The sequence below is a fragment of the Lynx rufus genome, unplaced genomic scaffold (genome assembly GCF_022079265.1).
Source record: "Lynx rufus isolate CCGP_SWC_20201006 ecotype Redwood Valley unplaced genomic scaffold, mLynRuf1.p SCAF_57, whole genome shotgun sequence".
In the NCBI taxonomy this organism is placed as follows: Eukaryota; Metazoa; Chordata; class Mammalia; order Carnivora; family Felidae; genus Lynx; species Lynx rufus.
The window spans coordinates 205,890-229,676 of record NW_025814875.1 but is presented as its reverse complement, the minus strand read 5'-3'; the positions used below and the strand labels follow the sequence as shown (position 1 = coordinate 229,676).

Sequence of the window (23,787 nt, the reverse complement as noted above, 5' to 3'; positions counted from 1 at the left end):
TCTCTCTCTCTCAAAAATAAATAAACATCAAAATAAAATTTTTTAAATAGTAAGAACTATAGAATCAATATTGAGCAACATTATTGGTCTGTCTTAAGAAACATCACTTCATTAAATATATTCATTATATGTCTCTTTCTAGTTTTTTTGTTTTCTCTAGACATAATGTCACGTGGAGATGATCTTCAGTCACAGGCTCTCACCAAGCCCGCTTTCAGTGAAACCCAAGCCTCTGCATTAGTGGAATCGGTATTTGGGTTAAAAGTTTCCAAGATCCAGCCACTTCCTAGCTACGATGACCAAAACTTTCACGTATGCATTTCAAGAACCAAAGACATTACAGATGGCCCGACTGAGTATGTCCTCAAAATAAGCAACACTGAGTCGAGCAAAACTCCAGAGCTGATTGAAGTTCAGAGTCACATCATCATGTTTCTGAGAGCCGCTGGGTTCCCAACAGCCTCTGTGTGTCGCACTAAAGGAGACAACCTAACCTCTCTTGTGTCCACAGGTAAGAAATTACCACGTCGCTCGTCATCGCCTGTGCATGTACATTACTGCATTTTGGCTACAGGTGGGAATATCAAGAACAGGTTTATAGCTCCCAGCGTGGATGTGGTTATTTGTTCAGTGGCTGGGGGAGGCCACAGCATCACCCAAGTGCAGATCAGGGGCTCTGATTCCGAAGTGGTTAGAGCTGGGATCTGGTGTAACTCCTCCCCTTAGGAAGGTCTTGATGGATGAGGCACTAAGGACACGTGGAGTTAGGGGAAAATTTTTTTAACAGAAAAATAATGAAACGTTTTTATTCATCAGACCAGCTGTGTATCTTGGTGCTGTGGTGTGGAAGAAAGAACACAGGACTAGAAATCAGGGATTTTAGATCTCAGCTCTGTCATTTCTGTGTATGGTAACCTGGGACCCACTGCTTCATATTCCTAAGACTGGAGTCCTCGTCTGTGAGACTCTGGCCCATTTCCCTCTAATTTTGCCAAAATTCTAAGCTGAACCTGTAGAGTTCTCTAAGCAGCAGCCTGAAATCAGCTCAGCCCTGGAATTTGTTAAAGGTTAAATCTTGACCATTATTTCCCTCTTATACGATCACCCATTCTGTCATAATCTGCATGGCTCCAAACAAGTGAGGCCCCATCCAGGCCCCGACACACAGGCTTTCCCCCCCGTTTGCCCCTGAAGAAGCCTCTGAAACTGTCATTTCTCTATATCACACTTTCCTCAATTATAAACTTATGAAAACGTGTTTTAGGTCCATTTGCCAGACCAGGCAATTTATGTTTAGTGCTAAGGCCGGCAAAGCTGGGGCTGGAGCACTGCTGGTGTGTAAGTGCCTGGTTCCGGGGCTGTGAGGTTTGTCTGTTCTGTCTGCGCCGATCTGCTCAGTCCTGCTTCATAAAATCCTGCTGGCTGGTTTTAGGTTAGCTCATGCATTTCTCTTCTTCTGTGATTTCTGTTATTCTCTATGATAATAATTACAAAGCCAGAAAGTCCATTTTCTGGAGAATAATTGACAGGATATAACCTTCCATCCATCTAGATAGTGGCTCCGAAATCGCAAGCTACTTGGTGAGGCTCCTGACTTACCTCCCAGGAAGGCCTATAGCTGAGATCCCCATCAGCCCCCAGCTACTGTATGAAATTGGAAGGCTAGCTGGCAAATTGGATAAGACACTGGAGGTAAGATTTGCGGTTTTATCTTATTTATAAGAATTTTTTGTTTAGTTTTGATTTTTTTTTTTTTTTTAAGATAGAGAGCACAAGTGAGGGAGGGGCAGAGAGAGAGAGAGGGAGACACAGAATCTGAAGCAGGCTCCAGGCTCTGAGCTGTCAGCACAGGGCCTGACACAGGGCTCAAACTCATGAACTGTGAGATCATGACCTGAGCCAAAGTCGGATGCTTAACCAACTGAGCCACCCAGGCGCCCCTAGTTTTGATTTATTTTACTTAAAAGATAGACCCAGTGTCAGACTCCCTTTTTATGTGTGGTGCCTCCTAAGGTTTGTGATGAAGGAAATAGGGTCTTAGATGCATGAATTTTATGACAGTAAGGCTCCTTTCTGCCCAGGTCTGTGAAATCTCCCCTGACCTTTTCTCTTCCCGTGCTGTGCATAATTGACCACTTCCTTCTCTTGCTACTTCTGAACTTGGACATCCTTCTATCACTGTACTTATTGGGCTATGTTCCAGTCAGCTAGTGCTGTGTAACAAGTCATCCCCAAACTTACTGGCTTGAAACAATAATGACTTATTTGTCATGTTTCCATGGGTTGACTGAGTGGATCTCCTGCTCTGTGTGGTATTGATTGGGGTCACTCATGCAGCTGTACTCAGCTGGGAGCTCAGTCCTCCATGTGGCCTCTGCTTGTCACATGGTGTCTCATCCTTCAGGATGGCTGAGCGTCTTTACAACATGGCTGCTGGTTTCCGAGAAAGTGCTCCGAGGGGACAAATCCCAGTTCACAGACAGTTATTGAGCCTGTTATTGAGTTATTGAGACAGTTTGAATCATGCTAGCTAGTGTCTCATTGGCCAAAGCAAGTGACGTGTCTAATCCCAAAGTCAACTGGGAGAAGCTACATAGGGTGTGAATAAAGGAAGCATGATTCATAGGGGACATCAGAACAACAGTCTACCGCATATGGTATTGTAATTATTGCATATTTGCACTTCCTGTTACATATGGTTCATGAGAAGCAGTGAGCTTCTTTTTTTATTATTATTGTTAGAGAGAGAGAGGGAGAGCACACGTGAGCAGGGGGTGGGGCAGAGAGAGAGAAAAGAAGAGAGAGAGAATCCCAAGCAGGGTCCATGCTTAGTACGCAGCCCAACGCAGGGCTCTATCCTATGACGCTGGGATCATGACCTGAGCTGAAATCAGTCAGACACTCAACCGACTGAGCCACGCAGACGCCCCAGAAGCAGTGAGCTTCTTAAGAGATGGTTTATGCTTTGTTTTTTTTTTTAATTTTTTTAATGTTTATTTATTTTTGAGGTGGGGGGTGGGCAGAGAGACAGGGAGATACAGAATCCGAAGCAGGCTCCAGGCTCCGAGCTGTCAGCCCAGAGCCCGACGTGGGGCTCGAACCCAAAACCACGGGATCATGACCTGAGCCAAAGTCGGACACTCAACTGACTGAACCACCGAGGAGCCCCTGGTTTATGCCTTAATCATCTTTTTCCCTTGCTGTCTAACAGTGTGAAACACATAGCAGGTATTCAAGGAGGACTGGATTAAAAAAAAAAGAAGCAACTTATGAGCTGGTTCTTAAAAGTTAGGAACCCATCAGTCAGAGAAGAAGGAGGGAGGGCTTTCTAGCTAGAGGAAAGAGCATGCGAATAGCCATGCCGGTACAATGATCATGTTCCAGAACTTCTGGTAATTCGTTATGCTTGGAATACAGGGGTTAAGCCTGAGGGAGACAGAAGATAAAGTTGGAAACATCCCATGGTCAGATTATAAGATACATCAGCATATACGATATTGAGGAGCTTAGGGACTTTGGAGGGTTTTTAAACAGGCAAAGATTTCTAGTTTATAGCACTCTGTGGATCAGTGTGGTGGATGGATTGGCAGAAAGCCAGAATGGAGGCAGGGAATGCATCTAGGGAGCTAATGAATAATCAGATAAACGCGGATTGAGAGCTTGAAGGTCTCCTCAAGCTTGAAGGAAGGGTTCAAGATATATTTTGGAGACAGAGCCAAGTTAGTGATTGATTTAATGTGAAGCCTGTGGGAGAGGGAGGGGCTGAGCGAGACGTGGGTTCGCACCTGTGTCTGCTGGGTCACAGCCCCGCGCACAAGTAGGCAGCATTCTCCCCTGACATCAGTCACGAGGTGGCCTTTGTAGCCCGGAGCAGAGGACAGGAGGGATGAAGAGGGGGAGAACTAGGAGAACTATCAGAGATGGGGGCTGGTGGTTGCTGAGATCTGTGCCGGCAAAGGCTTCTTGCCGTAGACGGAGCAGAGCAGCCTCCACTGACCTCACATTGTGCCCCTCTTGTGGCTACTGTGGTCAGCCTGCCCGAGTCACTCCTTGCTTCTGCCCACAGTTTCTTTCCATCCGGCTGGTGCTTTAGCGAGAAGAGTAAGGTGGAGACTTAGCAGGAGCTAAGAGATGGGACGGGGCTGGGAACACCCAACAATAAGATTTAGGGGATTTTTATGCCCTCTGTCCCAGAGACTTGATATTTACAATCTCCTGAGACTGAGTGGAAAAAATTCTTGGCTGCTTTATGCCCACAGCCTCTATATTACGAGTCCTTCTTGCAAGCAGTGTGTACATGGGTCTTGCTATTTTATCTAGTCTAACCATCTGTGCCCTTCAGTCGGGATGTTTACATTTAATGCAGTAGTGATGAAACCCTCAGGAGCTCGGCGTGGCGCACCGAGGAGCCAGGAGAGAAAGGCCAGAGAAGTCGGGCGCGTTGGCTGCAACATTCATGTTCAATAAACCTTTGCTGAGCACCCGCTACATATGAGGTCTTGATTTGTTTCGTGTCTTAGTTTATCAGAGACAATTGGGAAGCTGGTGTTGATACTCTGATTTCACCGTCAAGGAAACAGATCCGAGATATTAAGTGGCAGAGCCTGTTGAAACCCAGCCGTGTGTGACGTTGAAACCCAGCCGTGTGTGACTCCTGGCCTGGATTCCGGGTGGTCTCCCACTTCTCCTGCCGGAGCCGAGAGGGTGTCCTGTGGGCTGCATGGCTAACAGTGCCACCATTTTAGGAGCCGACTCAGAGCCTTCCCGGGTGGACCGTTGCTCCATTGGAAGCCCGGCAAGAGTGTTATATTTTACTTTCTTTAAAAATGAAAGTAAGAGGGACGCCTGGGGGGCTCAGTCAGTTGGGCGTCCAACTCTTGGTTTCGGCTCAGGTCATGATCTCATGGCTCGTGGATTCGAGCCCCACGTCAGGTGCTAAGCTGACAGCACAGAGCCTGCTTGGGATTCTCTCTCTCTCCTCTTTCTCTCTGCCCTTCCCATGCTTGCGCGCTCTCTCTCTCTCTCTCTCTCTCTCTCTCTCTCTCAAAATAAATAAACTCAAAAAAATGAAAGTAAGAAATAGGCATGGTTGAAATTTCACCCAGTACTGAAAGGCATAAAATGAACATTTTTTTCTCTTCCCTATCATCTCCATTCTTAGTTCCAGTGCTACCCCCCAGAAGGCACAGCTTCTAACAGTGTTTTAGTGCTTACTATGCAGAGTATTTTTGTGATCTGCGGTGGCACTTAACACACCAGTGGTCAGGAATTCAAAACCCTGTCATGTGAGGACTCACGGAAGGAACCAGAAAGGTTGACTCTGCAGAAGAGAAGGCTCTGAGGGGGAGGAGCCCTGTCCGGGAGTACATGGAAGACAGTCATGTGGGAGAAGCACTGACCGTGTTCCAGACGGCCCCAGATGGCCCAGCGAGACCCCACGGCAGGGACACTATTGGCACGGATGTCCCAGTGACAGCCCACGGCAGGGACACTATTGCTGAGACAGTTTAGCTCAGCAGAAGGAAGAGGGCAGAACCGTTCAAGGGTAAAAAGTACCTCCTGTGCGAGGTATTGAAACTGAGGCTACTTCAAGGACGTGGTGGCGAAAGCAGGGACGTCAGGGGAAGGATTTGGAACCCCAGGTCTCAAGAGTGGACGTTAGGATGAATTTAGAGGCACATTTTTAAAGAAATAGAATACAATGGAGAACACCAGAATATCTCACACATAATAGTCTACGTATCGTTTATGGACTTTTTTTCCCCTCTCTGTGTGTTGGCAGTATCCTGGGTTGTCATGTAAAGTGTATTTCTCACAGGAGAAACACTATTCCACCGGTGATCCCCCCACTCTGGGACAGGTCAGCCCTCCCTCAGCCCCCCACTAGTAACTCATTATCCTGCTCCAAACCTCAGTTTCCCCTTTTGTGCAACGATGGTCAAAGCCATTTCAAACCTCAGATAGAGTGGTCAAAATCTAAAGGCCCTGGCAGTTCTAGAATTTTCTGTTGTAAGAATGCTCATTTATTCGGCAAATACTGCTTGAGCAGTGTCTTTTGTGCACCAGGCACCGTTCCAGGCGTGGGGACCAAGCACAAAACTCCTCTCTGTGGAGCTTACGTTCTAGGGAGGACAGGCAGGCGCGAGGGTGGAGTATGGTGGATGTTAGCAATATGTGCCGCACCTTAAGAAGAAAAAACAAGCAGAGAAGAGGGATCTGAAGCATTGGAGAGAGGGCTGAGATTTTAGATGGAGTGGTCAGGGTGCCCTCCACAGAAGGTGGTTTTTGAGTAAGGAGCTGGTAGCAATGAAGACCCTGGACCAACGGAGGTCTGGGCAAGAGTATCCCACGAGGAGGAAACAGCACACGCAGAGGCCGCGAGGTGGAGCTGTGCTTGGCGTGTTCTCCAACCGCAGGGAGGCCAGGGTGGTTGGAGGACAGTCAGCAAAAGCAGCAGAAGGTGAAGTCAGAGAGGTGACGAGGGGCCGGCAGGTCACGTGGGGAGAATAGAGTTCTCTGTAACTGCCTCCGGCCCTGCCGTAGGCTGTGGCTAATCCCTGACACACCATCATGGGCGTGAAGCGAGATGGGCACGTGCCCTCAGAGCTACGAGGTCCTGTGCAAATATGCAGTCATTGTTTTGTGGGGGGATTAAATGGGGCGAGTTGTTGAGTGTGGCGCCCCTCCTGTGTGCTCCTGGGACCAGCACTGGGGGGGTTTGTGGAGCTCGAGGTAGCGGTCGCTCCGACTCTCCAGACTCTAAAGAGTTTCTTGCCTTTGATTTAGAAATTCCATCACCCAAAGTTAAGTTGCCTTCGTCGAGAAAACTTCATTTGGAATCTGAAAAACGTTCCTCTTCTGGAGAAGTACCTGTATGCCTTGGGCCAGAGCCGAAACCGAGAGATCGTCACACAGGTCATTCAGCTGTTCAAGGGCGAGGTCCTGACCAAGTTAGGTGATTTTCGAGAATGTGAGTATTCCTCTGATCAAATAAGTATTTTTTTTTTTTGCTATTTATATTATTTATTTTTAAAATTTATTTTTTTAATTTTCTTTTAATGTTTATTCATTTTTGAGAGAGAGGGAGACAGCATGAGCAGGGGAGGGGCAGGGAGAGAGGGAGACACAGAATCTGAAGCAGACTCCAGGCTCCGAGCTGTCAGCACAGAGCCCGACGCGGGGCTCGAACCCACGAACTGCGAGATCAGGACCTGAGCCGAAGTCTGACGCTTAACTGACGAGCCACCCAGGTGCCCCTGCAACCTGCGTTTCTTATTCAGTGTTGTCTCTGGATTGATCCACTTGACCTGTAGTTCCAGTTCATTTAGTTCACCGTTGTTAACTGCTGAATAGTATTCCAGAGTATGTGCGTACCACCATTTATTTCAATGTACTGTAATTTTTACTTAGTTATTTTTGAGGGAGAGTGAGTGTGAGCAGGGGAGGGGCCGAGCGAGAGGAGAGAGGCTCGACACTGTCAGCACGGAGCCCGACGCGGGGCTCCATCTCATGAACCGTGAGATCACGGCCTGAACCAAAATCGAGACGCCAAACCCACTGAGCCACCAGGCTCCCCGAACATACTGTAATTTTTTTGGCCTGGTTTGTTCTTTTGTTAATAGAATTTTGTGTGGGTTCCCTTTTTTTTTTTTTCTGCTACATCACGGGGCTCTGGTGAGCACGCTAGTCCATATCTCCTCATGGACACGGAGAACAGTTTCTCTAGGGTGTAACCAGCCTCTTGACTGAGCGTGAAGCCTTAGTCAAAGGACAAGAAAGTAAGGGGCATTTCTAGCAAGCCTAACCGAGGCAGTATGTGTCCCTTGTGGCCTCCGCTTGGGCTGCGTTAACAAAGTACCAGGGGGCGTAGACAACGGAAATTTATTTCTCACCGTCCTGGAGGCTGGAAATCTGAGGTGCCGTCATGGCAGTTTCTTTCCTGGCTCACAGCCACCTTCTCTCTGTGTCAGGCATGCTCTGTGGTGTCTCTTCTTATCAGGGCATAAATCCCATCATGAGGGCCCCACCCTCATGACCTCATCTCACCCCGTCAACCTCCTGAAGACCCCATCTCCAAATACCACCACACTGGGGGGTAGGGCTTCAACATGTGAATTGTTGGGGCGGCGGGGCAGTCACATTTCAATCCATAGCATTTACTTTATGTAAACATAATGCAAGGGGGTGGGCTACCTGTGTGTCTCAGTCAGTTAAACATCTGACTCTTGATCTCAGCACAGGTCTTGATCTCAGGGTCATGAGTTCAAGCCCCATGATGGGCTCCATGCTGGGCGTGCAGCCTACTTAAAAAAAAATCAAACACGCAATGCGAGGTGGTAGCAGGAAAACAGAGTTGATTTGCCCTCAAATCTGCCCTCACAACTCATATTCGTCTCATTAAAATGTACCCACCACTCACTAGTTGGTCTGATCACAACCCTAGGACTTGGCAGCCTTGACTTTGCTCTTCCTCTCACGCCTCACACCCAATCAAATTCTACCAGCTCTAACTTCAAATGTGCCCCATTTTTACCTACTTTACCCCACCTTAACTACCACCACTTGTTCCAAGCTACCCTCATTTCTCATCTGGATTACTGAGTGTGTGACGTCATGGGTCCTGGGGTAGGACTGTTGGGTCATAGGACATGTCTATATGCAGCTTTACGAGATAATGTCAAACTGTTTTCCAAAGTGGTTGTATGTCGACTTTATGCTACTGCCGGCAGAGGATGAAAGTTTTCATGGCTCTACACCCTTGGTATCATCAGATGTTTTACTTTTCGCCCATCTGATAGAATGTAATGATTTTTTTTTTTTTTAAGTAGGTTCCATGCCCAATGTGGGGCTTGAACTCACGACCCAAGATCAAGAGTTGCAGGCTCTACCAACTAAGCCACCCAGGCACCCCTGTGATGATTTCTTGTTGGGGTTTTACTATACATTTCCCTATTTATTGGCCGTTTGGGTAAACCCTTTTGTGAAGTGCCTATGCAAGTCTTTTGCCAGTTTTTCTACTGGGATTTTTTTCTCATTGATTGCTGGATACAAATCCTTCGGTGGTTATATGTGTTACAAATATTTTGTCCCATTCTGTTCCCTTTTCACTTTCTTTATGATATATTTTGATGAACAACCCTTAATTTATTGGTTTCAAATACATCAATCTTTTACTCTATGGTTAGTGTTGTGTGTCTTGTGTAGAAATTTTTCTCTACCCTGTGGTCATGAAGATATTCTCCTATATGATCTTACTAAAATGTCATAGCTTTTGCATTTCATAATAGGTCTATAAATCATCGGGAATTTACATATGGTGTGAATTTTTCCCATGGCTGATATTTTTTTCCACCAACATTTATTAAAAAGCCATCTTTCTAGGGCACCTGGGCGGCTCACTTGGTTAAGTATCTGACTTCTGCTCAGGTCATGATGTCATGGTTCATGAGCTTGAGCCCTGCATTGGGTGATCACGAGCCCCGTTTTGGGTAAACACGAGCCCTGCCTCAGGTGAGTCCTGCTTCTCTCTCTCTCTCTCTCTGCCCCTCACTCACTTCCACCCTTTCTCTCTCTTTCTCTCAAAAAAAAGCCATCTTTCCTCTCTTTGTTTTGCAGTACACCTCTGCAATAAACGAAATGTTTTGGGGCTCCATTTTATTCCCCTGTTCTATTTGCCTGGGTCTCCTCCCATACCACACTGTGTATCAGCTATGCAAGGCTATGCTGCAGTAACAAATAGCCCCCAAATCATGTGGACTACAAAAACAAAGGTTTAGTTCTAACTCGGGCTGCATGCCTATCATGGGTTGGCTACAGTTCTGTTCTACTATTCTCACTTTGGGATTTAGATGGATGGGATTTTCACCAATTGGACTATTGCTAGAGTTTGGGGAGCAAGAATGTAGGGCACTGTACACTGGCCCTTAAATCTCTGCCCTAAAGTGACATCACTTCTGTTCATATGTCAATGACCAAAAAGTCACATGGCCATACACCAACATCTTGAGGAGCAGGGAAGTGCGACTCAGCGCATTCCTGGAAGGAACATGAACTGTGAGATTGTGACCTGAGCCAAAATCAAGAGTCAGACACTTAACCCACTGAGCCATCCAGGTGCCCCGTCATAAGAAATTTTTTTGGAAATCCTAAGTTAAAATAGACACATCTAGTTCATTCTAGGACTCTTGGTAGCGGCTTCTCCTCCTCCTCCTCCTCTTCCTCCTCCTCCTCCTCCTCCTTCTCCCTTTCCGCCTCCCCCCCTCCTCCTTCTTCTTCTCCAATATTGTTTAATCTCTCCACCCAATGTGGGGCTTCAACTCACAACCCCAAGATCAAGAGTTGCATGCTCTACTGACTGAGCCATCCAGGCACCCCTAGACTCCTCTTATAATAATACAAACATACATGTATTCTTTTTAAACATTTCTGGTTTGGGGTGGTTCTGCCTCTCCCTTTACGCTAACAGGTGTTCGCAGTGACTATAACCTCCATTGTCTGGCCTTGTACTGATCAGAAGCAAAGGCAAGTTCAACCACCGAATTTAGCTGCTTTTTTCCTTTTCAGAGGAAATTACTTTATTTCAGGGAAAATAGGGTTCAGCTCTACCTCTGACTGCTCATCGCATTGCTTGAGTGGCCATGCCCGAGAAAGGAGAAGTGGGAAGAATGAACTGGGGGTTAAATACCTGTTTTCACGTGGCTTAATGTTTCTCCTTTCAGGTGTCAATCACGGAGACCTTAATGACCATAACATTTTAGTGGAGGCCATCAAGTCAGCCCCTGAAGGTGCCACGTATCACGTGTCTGGGATTTTAGACTTCGGTGACATGAGCTACGGCTACTATGTGTTTGAGGTGGCCATCACCATCATGTACATGATGATTGAGAGCAAGAGTCCCCTACACGTGGGAGGCCACGTCCTTGCCGGATTTGAGAGCGTCATCCCACTGACACCTGTGGAGAGGGGCGCCTTGTTCCTCCTCGTGTGCGGTCGCTTTTGTCAGTCGCTCGTCATAGCTGCACACTCTTGCCAGCTACACCCGGAGAACAAAGAATATCTCATGATCACTGCCAAAACCGGGTGGAAGCACCTGCAGCAGATGTTCGACATGGGCCAGGAAGCTGTAGAAGAAATCTGGTTTCAAACTGCCAGGTCCTACGACTCTGGGATCGCCATGTGACTAGGCGAAATTTCACATTAGCTTGGATGGTGAAGAACCCAGAAGGACCAAATCTAATTCTATGAAGGATTTCCCTGCACAGCGGAAAATGAATTGATAGAACTGATCGGTGCACATGAACCCTCTGAGCACTCTCACAACCACTTTTTAAGTCTAAGAAAGTGCCCCCTGAGCAAGCGTGTCTTTCTGTGGGTCTCGCTTGCCTCATGTATAAAACGCAGAGTGATGTTTTGACTCAGTCAATCTCACAAGGTGTATATATTCCAGCCCCAAGATCAATGACTGTTTTACGCTTTGAAAGGAACACAAACATAGACATGTTCACGTACTTTAAATTACCGAGTGTAGCACAGAGGCCTCACTGTCATATCACCAATTCTGCGAAGACTTCTCCTATTGCTCTGTGTCTCTAGAACCCTGTGCTGTCTTTTCCATGGCACATCACTCGGTATCACAGATGATGGCTGCGTAGTCACGTGGCCCAAGAGCTATTTGAGGGCAGAGACTGTGAAACAATTTTTTGTCTCCCCTGTCTTTTTTTCTTTTGCACCCGATACAGTGCTTTCCCCATGGTTTCAAAAAATATTTGCAAAATTCATGTATGCTAAAAGAAAGGTTGGAGAAGATAAGGCAGAGACTAAGATGCCTTAGGAGGAAACACAGATGGTGTTCCTGAGAAAAAGTCTGCCTTTGAGAGGACACTTGAAGCTGGAACTCTAGAGACCGATGCTGGAAGATACTGGACCTGCAAGGAGGTGAGAGGGCACGCAGGCAGGGCCATGACTCCCGACACACAAATACAACGGTCAGTTTTCGATTGATACTAAGAAAGTCTCTAAGACGTCCCCCAAACCTGTCTCATTTGTGGCTCTTTACATATGAAAATGTGATGTTGGTGGGGCGCCTGGAGGGCTCAGTCAGTTAAGCGTCCGACTTTGGCTCAGGTCATGAGGGTTGGAGCCCCGTGTCGGGCTCTGTGCTGACGGCTCAGAGCCTGGAGCCTGCTTTGGATTCTGTGTCTCCCTCTCTCTCTGACCCTCCCCGACTCATGCTCTGTCTCACTCTCAAAAATGATTTAAAAAACATTAAAAAAAAAAAGAGAAAATGTGATGTTGGTGAACAGTCATTCACTGTATACTTGATGTTAATGATACCACTGTTTCCTTCACTGATTTCTCTGCACGTCCCCTTCAGTGTGATTTATTAAGTGTCTGTTTACTTATTCTTGTGGGTCTAACTATCCGTTCTCTAAGATGACTCAAGTCTACAACCCTTGCCATGCAAACCCCCATTCAATAGCTGTCCCTTTCAGTCTATATGAATAGCTGTTGCTTCCCTGCCTCTGCAGTCACCCTATTAGTGTGTAGTTGATAGGGGTTTATCCCCTACCATTCCGGAGATTACAAGGGTTCTAGAAGCTTTGTGCCAGAACCTGGACGAAGACTAAACCTGTATTTCTTACTATGTCATATTATTTTACATGCATTATCTCATTTTGTCTCCATAACAAACCCATGAGAGAAGTAGTGCTATGATTAATCCCCATTAAAAAAATTTTTTTTAAGTTTATATTTGAGAGAGAGACACACACACAGAGTGTAAGCGGGGGAGGTGTAGAGAGAGAGGGAGACACAGAATCTGAAGCAGGCTCCAGGCTCGGAGCTGTCAGAACAGAGCCCAGCACAGGACTCGAACTCACGAATTGTGAGATCATGACCTGAGCAAAAGTCAGTGCTAAACCGACTAAGCCATCCAGGCGCCTCTAATCCCCATTTTCAGACGAGGGATTTGCTCAGAGACAGCCAGGGCCAGGGTCCCAACCCTCTCCTCCTACCCCCCATGCAAGCGCATGCGCGTGAACACGACTGTGTTGGGATCAAATGAGATCACTTACATGAAAGCACTCACACTTCCCAATTTAAGGCATTGTATTTTTCTTAAAGATTTTGTTTTATTTATTTTTTAAAGTAATCTGTACTCCCAAAGTGAAGCTCGAGCTTAAGACCCTGAGATCAAACTGACTGAGCCAGACTGGCACTCCCATTTTTTGTTTGTTTGTTGATCAAGCTTGACATTCAGGAAATTAGGGACGAGAAAAAATGAACTGAATCTTGAGTTTCACCCTCAGAGCACACCCTTAATAAACGGCTGGAATGAGTGCATTTCTACAAGTGCCAGTCTCTGGTCCTTTCGACCCATGAGGAGAAAACCCATTCCTAGATTTGGGGATCAGTACCACATGCACAAGAGAGACTCTGCTCTTGCCAGTGTCTTTTTCTGTCCAGGCTCTTAAACCCTCTTGTACTGCAAGAGAACCCTACGTTCCGATATTCCTATCCTTAATCTCTCCAACCTACAGCCACTGTCCTAGAGGCAGATAACAACTCTAGCTACATATACTACCGTGTGACAATTTAACCAAGAACTTACCCTAATCGTAGGCTTAGATCTCAATCATTTTATTATCTCATGGATTCTGCAGGTATAAATTCAGACAGGCGCTGGGATGGCTTGTCTCTGCTCTACAAATGCTTGGCCCTCAGTCGGGAAGACTTGAGCACTAAGGGAGATTTGATGGTTGAGGGAACTTCACGGGGACTAAAACTTTCTGGAGCAATCTTCACTCACATACCTGGCAGGTAATCCTGGGACCTCGTCTCGGCTTGTGGCAGAATACCTCTCTGCATTCTAAGAATGACCATCCCAAGAGGACAAGGCAGAAATATATCATCTTTTATGACCGACCACTGTTAAGTCACAGGCCCACCCAGATTCAAGGCAAGGAGACACAGGACCTCTGAATGGGAAGCATTCACACCATGCTGTGAGAGGAACACGTGGGCTGGGAGATTGTGGGGCCTCACCATCCTAAAACATCACTTTGATCCTCCCTCTTACTGACGAAAAAAATTCTGGCATTGAAGGCCTCTTATAAATTGACCTCAGGTGCTTTTCTGCCTTTACTTCCTTTTTGGTCCTATTTATTCTGGCCAGACTGAACTGCTCCATCCCAAACTTGTCAGGCTCATCCTTTCTTCTGCCTTTTTATCTCAACCAATCTGCCTTCTGTTGACCTGAGATTCTGCCTCTCACTTAAAACTCTGAGCTAACACTTGCTTCATTCTACAGAATGAACTAAGGTGGCAGGAATCCTCGGTGGTTCTGAGTTAGTTAACATCACCTGAGGATGCCCTCAGAGCACCACCGGTCTGGGTGGGGCCTTTTGTCATTTTGGCTCCTGTCCTCGTGTGCCCAGGAAGCAGAAATGACAGGAAAGACCTCAAAATACAACTCATTCCCAGGCAGCCTCCTCTTCAAAGTGCAGATCCCCCCAGGGGCGCCTGGGTGGCTCAGTCGGTTAAGCGGTCGACTTCGGCTCAGGTCATGATCTTGCGGTCTGTGAGTTTGAGCCCCGCGTCGGGCTCTGTGCTGACCGCTCAGAGCCTGGAGCCTGTTTCAGATTCTGTGTCTCCCTCTCTCTGACCCTCCCCTGTTCATGCTCTGTCTCTCCCTGTCTCAAAAATAAATGTTAAAAAAAAAAAATTAAAAGTGAAGATTCCCCCCAGTAATAACTTTTCACCCAACAGGAAGAGAACAAAATCGCTGTCCTCTGGGCCTCTTCCTGGAGGAGACTAAGAGCACATGACTACATGTGAACCCAGGTCTGGTCAACCTGGTAACACAAAGAAACTTAAAGCGTGAATCGGTGGTTTACAGAGGGGCTGAAGTGAAGCTGGATGGAAAGAAGGGCAGGGAGGAGAGACGGGTAACGAACACACGGACAGGGCAGCGTCAGTAAAGACAAATGCATGTTGATGTAGGTATTGCCTTAACTAGGGTGGTCCAGCGGATCCTTTTCCACGAGGAAGAAGGTTGAGGAGACCAAGGTAAAGTTCTCCCCAAAGGTGTGAATCCTATCAGAACTTGCTCTGTGTCCAGAAACACCTGTGCCAGCAGTAAGACGACAGATTCAGGAAGGAAGGAAGGACAGATTCAGGAAGGAGGTGGGACGCAGGGTCAAGTCTTAGAGCGTGGCACCATTTGAGAACAGGGCAGGAATAGTTAAGCAATTAACAGGTCCGCACGATGCTACTGTGACCTTAAAAGCAAAACAGCCAGTTATTTTCCCAACACGCTGTTAGTTAGGGAACCAGCACAGAATCACAGAGACCGAGGAAGCCGGCAGGACGGGCGAGTCCGCCCCGGGCCCCCCACGCCCCGAGCAGAGCCCCCCACCCCGCCCCGCGACCTCTCCGCCCCGAGGGTGCGCGGCCGCCCGGGAGGGGCGCCCCCAGGGGCTCCCGGCGCCGTTCAGCGCACGTCCCAGGCCTGCGGCGGATCTCGCGGAACTGGAACCCACGGTCACCACTGCAAACAGGGCGCCGGGCTCAGAGAGGGGAATTCGCGACGGCCACGCTTCCTCCCGTCGGGGCCGCGGAGCCCCGCCGGGCCGCGCCCCCAGCCGCGGGGACCCCGCTCCCGCCCCCGCCGCCAGCGCCGGCCGCGCTCCCGGGACTTCCGGGTCTCGGGGCGCTCTGCGCACGCGCGGGCGCCATATTGGCAGCGGCCACTCGGAGTTGGTAGTGGCGGCGGCGGCGGGTTGTGTCCCGCGAGAAGAGTGTCCTTGTAGGTCTCCACTCTTCCGCGTGTCCCTCTGGTGAGCCTTTGCCCCTGGGTGAGCCTTTGTCTGCGGAAGCCTGGCCGCTCTCCCTGCGGGCAGGGACCACGAGCGACGCGGCGGAGCGCTCTCGGCCTGCAGCCGGCACCGAGGCGCCCTGGTGCCATGACTCTGCACCCGCCTCCTCGGCGACCGGCCGGCCGCCGTGGGGCTCGGCTGCGGGGGGCGCGCGTCCGGGCAGAGGCCCTGCTGGGGTCCATACTTGGATCTCACGCGCACGTCGGGGCCGGGGTCCGGGCTGGGGTCGTAGTCGCGCAGGCGGGATGGAGGTGTCGCTTGGGAGGGTCAGTACTCGAAAGTTGTCGCGCCTGGAGGCTGTGTTCAGGGCCGTCCTTACCTTTCACCTGCCTGTTGTAACAGCCTCGTAACTGGTTACCTTTTCTTCAGTCTCTCTTCAGCCGCCGTGATATTTCTAAATGCCAGCCAGCTCCTGTGGCTCTTAACCCCACAGTCTTTCAGTTGAGCCCCATTGCTTGGGAGATAAAATTCACAGTTTTTACTTGGGCCCGTGAACCCTTCAGGACTTGATCCCAGCATATTTTGCCAGTCTCGATTCCCGATGCTCCGGGATTTAGGAAAATGGACTTTGCAGTCTGAAGGTTGGCATTTCCATTAATTCGCGCTGGGCCCCAATTTTGACTTTTGCAGGAATGGTAATGGGGAATCTAAGATTACCACCCCCACCTGCTCTAAGTTGGGGCTCTGAATCACTCTGGAGAAAGCGTCAGCCTCTTACCTTGGCATTCAAGGCTCTGCGTGCATCTGTATACTTAGCTCTCTAGCTTCTTCAGATTCTTTTAACTTGAGCAGTTTGTCTCTTGCCCATGGAGCTGTCCTGCCTCGGTGCCCTTAGAGCAGGCTTTCTCCTCTGCCTGGACTGCTCTTCCCTTCTCCCTTCTACTTTTCCTCTTAGGCCTAATGGTTCTTAGCCTTATTTCTGCCTCTCCCATGTCTCTCTAACTTGGGTTCATTTTTTTTGTATTTGTTTCTCAGAGTATACTTTCTTGATTTTTTTCTCCCCATCCTGCTTCCTACTGTGCTCTTAGCACCTGTTTCCACATTGCCTTATAATTGTCTGTTTCTGCCTCCCTCACCTGAATGCCAGACTGTAAACTCTTCAGGAAAGGGATTGGTCTCACCCTTTTTGGTATTCCAAAATTTGGTACGCATCTAGCGTAGCGCCTGGTACACTGAAAATGTTAGATGATGGAAGGGAGTGAACAAAACAGATTTTTTTTTTAAGTTACAAAATGCTCTTTAAATTGTAAACTTCATTTTTAATAATGATCTTACTTTCTTTTTACAGGAATTTTACAAAGTTCAGAAAACATGGTGAGTTGATACACATGCCAGCAAGTTGTTGCCTCATAAATCCTATTGCTTGCACCCGTAGACGCGTATGAGAAAATTGGAATGGAAGGAAAAAGAGCTGGAGTGGTGTCTTCTTCCTTATCGCTTTCTTCCCGTACCCTGAGCCCTGCCTGCCAGCATCTGTTTCATAAGATGGTTTGTGGGCTTGCAGGGATGGGCTTACTTTCAGCGGTAGGAGTCAACTGTATGTTTTTCCTTTGCAGTCTCGAAGATATGACTCCCGGACCACTATATTTTCTCCGGAAGGTAAAAATGGAAATTGTTTAATCTATTTCAAATAAAAAATGTCTTTAAAGAGTTTGACCTGAAAGGAGAAAAAAAAAATCTACAGACTTTTTTTTTTTTTTTTTTAAGTTTTATTATTTAAGTGCTTTCTACAGCCCACGTGGGGCTCGAACCCACCACCCTGCGATCAGGAGTTGCATGCTTTTCCGACTGAGCCAGCCAGGGGCCCCTACAAACTTTTTTTTACTCCTTGCTAAGTTGTTTGTCCTTTTTGTGCTTTGGACTGATTATGGTCACCAGGTTGGCTTCGTGCCTCACAGAGGGGTCACAGTGGGCCTCTCGTTTGCAGCCTGCCAGGGTTGTTGCTGATTCTCTGGGACCAGTAGTGCTTCGCTACTCACTGCCTGTGTCTTGTAGGTCGCTTGTACCAAGTTGAGTATGCCATGGAGGCTATTGGACATGCAGGCACCTGCTTGGGGATTTTAGCCAACGATGGTGTTTTGCTTGCTGCAGAGAGACGCAACATCCACAAGCTTCTGGATGAAGTTTTTTTCTCTGAAAAGATTTACAAACTGAATGAGTAAGTGAGATCTTCGGGAAGGGAATGTAAAATGTCTCCCTTTCTCACTTAAGTGACATTGCACATATTTTGGGAGGCATTCCATGTGACATAGTAAAATTGAACAGTTGTTTTTACCTCTGAGAATTTTTGTTTTTAATTTACCTTGTTTAAAACCTCCTTGAGGCCCAGGACGATGTGTTATTCTTTTTAAATGCAGAGCCAAGCCCTTAGTGGAGAAACCACATTGTGTAGTGATAAGAGCACAGGCTTGGTAGTCACACAAATTTGGGTTAATTAATTTATTCTTCTCTTCTCTTCTCTTCTCTTCTCTTCTCTTCTCTTCTCTTCTCCTTTCGTTTGTTTATTTTTTGAGAGAGAGAGAGAGAGAGAGAGAGACAGAGCGTGAGTGGGGAAGGGGCAGTGAGAGGAGAGGGAGGCACAGAATCCGAAGCAGGTTCCAGGCTCTGAGCTGTCAACACAGAGCCTGACATGGGGCTTGAGCCCATGAACAGTGATATCATGTCCTGAGACGAAGCTGGGCATTTAACTGACTGAGCCACCCATGCGCCCCAAATTTTGGTTAAACTCTGTGTGACCCTACACTGATGTTTAACTTCTCCAGGTCTCAGCCCACTAGAGTGGTTATGGCAGTTGAGTGAAATAAAATAAATCTAAGTAAACTAGCAGAGTGTCTGGCTTATAGCAGACCCTCAAAGCGTTGTTCAGAGTGACTGCTCAGGAGTTTTGTTGAATTATATGGACTGTTACCAAACAGCAGCCCTCCTGGAGGTCTGGGAACAGTTTAGCCAAGCCCTGTACGTTAGTGAGATTCCAGTACGCTTGGGTGTGCGGGGCTTTGCAGCTGGCAGAGAGCAGACCTTCCCTTCGGTGATGGGCCAGATGATCGCTGGTGCAAGGCCTTTCTGATACGCTCATCGAAGGAGTGTTCTCCCTCCACGGAGTCACTGTCTGCAGGTTTGCCGGGTATGACCGAGGTTGTGGAGGCTGTAGGAGAGTCAGGGCAGACCTCAGGGAATGGGGACAGAGAAAGGAAGTGCACCCTCAGGGTGAGCATAGTCCTGGGTCTCCTAGGCAGGCTTATAAAATACCCTTCCCGCCAGTCCCCTCTCCTTCACCTCCGTGAAGCCAGGCCTAGAGGAAAGCACACTGCTACCCGAGGGTGTGAAGTAGCCTGTCTTCCTGTCTGGCCAAACCTTTGTTGTCTTTGTGGATGAGTCTTCTTGAGATTTACTTCAGCTTCTTAGTGTTACTCTTGCCCTGTTCACGGAGCAGTGATGGTAACTACGTCTGTAGAAAAATTTAAGGGCGTATTTATTTTTTATGTTGAATGACGTCAGTTGAAAGTCTATAAAGATGAAACGTAAGTGGCTTTTGTTGGAAAGTGTAGTGGCTGTGGAGCCAGCGTGGTGAATTTCTAACAGAACTTCACTTCTCAGTACTTGTGAATACCCCTCCCAGACATTTCCCTGCTCACACATCAATGTCTTTCTTTTCCTCAAGGGACATGGCTTGCAGTGTGGCAGGCATAACTTCTGATGCTAATGTCCTGACTAATGAACTGAGGCTCATTGCACAGAGGTATGGTCATAAATAGCGTAATTGGTGGTACGTAAATTAGTCTTGATGTTTGCAAGGAGAACTCTTATTTACAAAGGTGGAAGACGTTAAAAAATCTATTAACTGAAAATTACAAAAAAAAAATTTTTAATGTTTCTTTATTTTTTTTAAAAATTTTTTTTTTTTTTCAACGTTTATTTATTTTTGGGACAGAGAGAGACAGAGCATGAACGGGGGAGGGGCAGAGAGAGAGGGAGACACAGAATCGGAAGCAGGCTCCAGGCTCTGAGCCATCAGCCCAGAGCCCGACGCGGGGCTCGAACTCCCGGACCGCGAGATCGTGACCTGGCTGAAGTCGGACGCTTAACCGACTGCGCCACCCAGGCGCCCCTCTTTATTTTTGAGAGAGAGAGACAGCACAAGTCGGGGAGGGGCAGAGAGAGAGGGAGACACAGAATCTGAGGCAGGTTCCAGGCTCTGTCAGCACAGAATCTGATGTGGGACTCAAACCCGTGAACTGCGAGATCATGACCTGAGCCGAAGTCGGATGCTTGACTGACTGAGCCACCCTGGCGCCCCAAAAATTACAAAATTTTTAAAGCAAGGGTGTAAAATGTTACTTACCATGCTCTCCTCCCTGCTTCAAATTACATGGACTCTTAGTGTCCTTGTGGCACAGATTTCTTTTCAGAGGGTATTTTGCTTAAGAGTGTATCTGTGTTTTAGGGAAAGTTGTTAATATGCCAATTTCTTTATTCTAGGTATTTGTTACAGTATCAGGAGCCAATTCCTTGTGAGCAGTTGGTCACGGCACTTTGTGATATCAAACAAGCTTATACACAGTTTGGAGGTACTGAATTTTTTGGAAGTCGTGTTCCAGAAAGTTAAACCATTTTATGAGTAATGACCTTTTTGAGGTAGTAAAAAGAAATTGAAATAAGAGAACACTTTTCATACATCCCTGCTTCGTGAACTAATTGGCTTCCACTATGTAGATTGTTATATGTTTTGCTGATAGACCACTGAAAGGCCGTGCTGCCATTTTCAAATCTGGAAACAAATTGCTTTTTACGTAATAATGAAATTCAGCATCGCTCCTCTGTTCTTTATTCCCTTTCTTGGCTGTGTCCAAATCCTGGAAATGAAAGTGGAAGTTAGGCAGTGCTTATCACCAGCGTTCAGAAAACAAGGCAGTTTATGAATGCTTAACTTCCCAGAGCAGGGCCAGTGCCACTCGCTGGGCTCAGGTAGCAGCAGTGCTGATCTAGATGCTGTTTGTTGTGCTGTTAAAGGAAAACGTCCCTTCGGCGTGTCCCTGCTTTACATCGGCTGGGATAAGCACTACGGTTTTCAGCTCTACCAGAGTGACCCCAGCGGGAATTACGGAGGATGGAAAGCCACATGCATTGGAAATAATAGTGCTGTGAGTATTTTTGTGTTGCTGTAAAATCTAGCAAAAGATCTAATAACCACCATAATTTTGAAGTAGCAGTGAACATGATCTATTTGAAAATAGTTGCCACAACCTTATGTGATATGCAAATACCTTCAATTTCTATTGGTAATGAAGTCGCAGGTAGTGCTACTACTGGGACTTACTGTCTACGTTTATAATGGAAGGAAATGCTAATTTTTTTTCTTAAGTTTATTGTTCTGAGAGAGAGGGCACGCATGGGGGAGGCGCAGATAAGGAGGGAGGGAGGGAGGGAGAATCCCAAGCAGGCTCTGTGCTGTCAGCAAGCAGCCCGATGCGGGGCTCGATCTCAAACTGTGAGACCAAGACCTGAGCCAAAATCAAGAATCAGACGCTTAACCAGCTGAGCCACCCAGGTGCCTGGAAATGCTAATTTTCAGTTAGAAGTCGTGAAAATAAGGTGTAATTTTTTCCACGTCCTAGTTCTCAGATCCTTTGAATTCTATCACAAGTCCCTTGGAGGTCCTGGGAGTCCTGGCTAAAGATCCCATTCATACAGCACCAACAGCCCTGTTCACCTGTTCCGGATCTGCCCTCCTGCCATTGAAATTGTGTGTGTTGCTTATAACGCCCGTAATAATTCAGCCATTATTATTCTGACTAATTGATATTCCTAAAAAATGTGAGAGTTTAAAGAAAATTCTTTGTTGATTCTCCATTATGTTTTATAGGCAGCTGTGTCAATGTTAAAACAAGACTACAAAGAAGGAGAAATGACTTTGAAGTCAGCACTTGCTTTAGCTATCAAAGTCCTAAATAAGACCATGGATGTGAGTAAACTCTCTGCTGAAAAAGGTAATCGATGTCCACTCCTCTGATTGGTTCGCTTGTGTGAGAGAAGCAGTTGAGCGGCTCCTGTGTTAGGCCACCTTGTCACAGTTCTTTGAAACCTCAACCTTAGGAATTGGGTGGCCTTATACCTGTGTCCTAAGTGAGGACACTAGGGCTTAGTGGGGTTAAGTGACTTGACCAAGGTCAAGACCACTGGGAAGTTGTGGGGCCGTAATCCCACAGTACATCCTGAGCCTGAATGTTATCAGTGTTCATAGCTAGAGATCTGAGTTGTGCTACTTTTAGTTGATAATTGTCTTACCAGCTTCTTGACGGTGATACCTGTGTGTGCGTACACATGATGAAGAACATGCATGTGATTAGGTATTTATACATATGTATCTTAGGCTTTTTTTTTTTAATGTATCTTATGCTTTATCCAAGGGATGACTTTTGCTCTTTTGAATCTCCTGATCTCTCATGTGATGCCATATTTGCAATTTTAAATACTTTATGTAGCTTAAATCATATAACCACAGAAGACAATATTTCTAAGTAATGTTTTTCAAAAACTATGGTGAATTAATGTATTGATTCTGTTTAGGATAATTTAGCTCCTCTTGTTCCTTAGAAAATGCAATTTACTTGCAGGCTGCCCCCTTTTTGTCTAGTTCTACCAATTTCAAGGAGGTCGTACTCCATTTCCTCTGCTCTCAAAATTCCTTCTTTGGTATATCAGTTTACTTTTCTCATCTGTGGTCATGGGAACTGCTTTTCATGCCTTTGTTTTAAAAAGAGGTTTCGAAAGTCCATGAAAAATGAGTATAATCACTGGTTAGAGATTCTCTGCACCTTCAGAGGTTCCAACAGGGAGGCTGTGGTTCCATCTGGTCGTCACAGCTAATAGGCCAGAGGGGGGACACTTAAGTGAAAGGGTTGATACGAACTTCACAAGATGGGAGGGATTTTATTGCTGTCAGAGTACCCGTGAATCGTACACAGCACACGGCATGGAGAGTGGGGGCCTCGGCTCCAGGGAAGAGCTGGGACTGTTGAGTTTGTTTGCCGAGTGTGCCCGCCTGTAACACAAGTGCGTGTGCTCACTTCCAGTGGAAATCGCCACCCTAACAAGAGAGAACGGGAAGACGGTCATCAGAGTCCTCAAACAGAAAGAGGTGGAGCAGTTGATCAAAAACCACGAAGAAGAAGAAGCTAAAGCTGAGCGCGAGAAGAAAGAAAAAGAACAGAAAGAAAAGGAAAAATAGAAGGAAGGACCATGGGTTTTGTAACTCACCTGGGGCCATTTCAGTGTCCGTGCTGTCCTTTTCACCCTGCGAAAGCTCTGACTTGTTTCGGCTTGTGTGGTGGGAGACCAGGATGGCACCAGCTCGCTTGGGTCCTTGCTGTCTCTGTCCACTCAGATCTTGTATTGACGATTACTCGTCACGGACGCCCCAGTCCCTCCACCCTTGTTTTGGGGAATAAAACTTGGAAAGAATGGAAATGGTGAAGGAAGATATTCTCCGTAGCCGTGATCCCTGAAGGTCCGGTGATCACGAGTGAAATGTACTCTGGCGGCCTTTGCAGTCACTTCTAGTGAGATGTCACAACTGACGGCGTGTAAACTTCATACAAAGAGAAAGGCGGGATTGTGCACTCAGGATTTCCTTAGTTGTCCCCCTGCTATTTGGAGACCCTGTAGCCCAACTTGAGCAAAGTTGAGCCATCCCTCTCTTGGCCTCCAATAGCGCGAGATCCGGTGATGCAAGAGTCCTCTTCTTCCCCTTGGTGGTGCCAGCCTGTGCTGTTGATGGGTAATCATCCTGGGCGTAAAATTGTGTGGGCGCACGTGCACACACATACACACATGCGTGCCCATAGTTAACAAAGTATGAAAGGCATAATTAAAGGAAACCCTGTGTCCCTACTAAGCAGCCTCAGAAACAGTC

The 23,787-nt window shown here is 47.2% G+C and overlaps 2 protein-coding genes across 2 annotated transcripts; both read left to right on the top strand.

Annotated features, from left to right (window-relative positions):
* The first annotated feature begins 165 nt into the window (after window positions 1-165).
* On the top strand, window positions 166-12,125 carry HYKK (hydroxylysine kinase). Its single transcript, XM_047101123.1, has 4 exons — window positions 166-511; window positions 1,553-1,692; window positions 6,787-6,970; window positions 10,719-12,125. The coding sequence occupies exons 1-4, from the start codon at window positions 166-168 to the stop codon at window positions 11,177-11,179; spliced, it is 1,131 nt and encodes a 376-aa protein (XP_046957079.1). The 3' UTR covers window positions 11,180-12,125.
* A 3,619-nt stretch (window positions 12,126-15,744) lies between these two features.
* Window positions 15,745-23,342, top strand: PSMA4 (proteasome 20S subunit alpha 4). The gene is made up of 9 exons (XM_047101122.1): window positions 15,745-15,836; window positions 17,164-17,189; window positions 17,432-17,474; window positions 17,871-18,033; window positions 19,537-19,614; window positions 20,355-20,443; window positions 20,886-21,016; window positions 21,739-21,862; window positions 22,949-23,342. Exons 2-9 carry the CDS (start codon window positions 17,187-17,189, stop codon window positions 23,101-23,103), a joined length of 786 nt encoding a protein of 261 aa, XP_046957078.1. The 5' UTR covers window positions 15,745-15,836; window positions 17,164-17,186; the 3' UTR covers window positions 23,104-23,342.
* The last annotated feature ends 445 nt before the right edge of the window (window positions 23,343-23,787 follow it).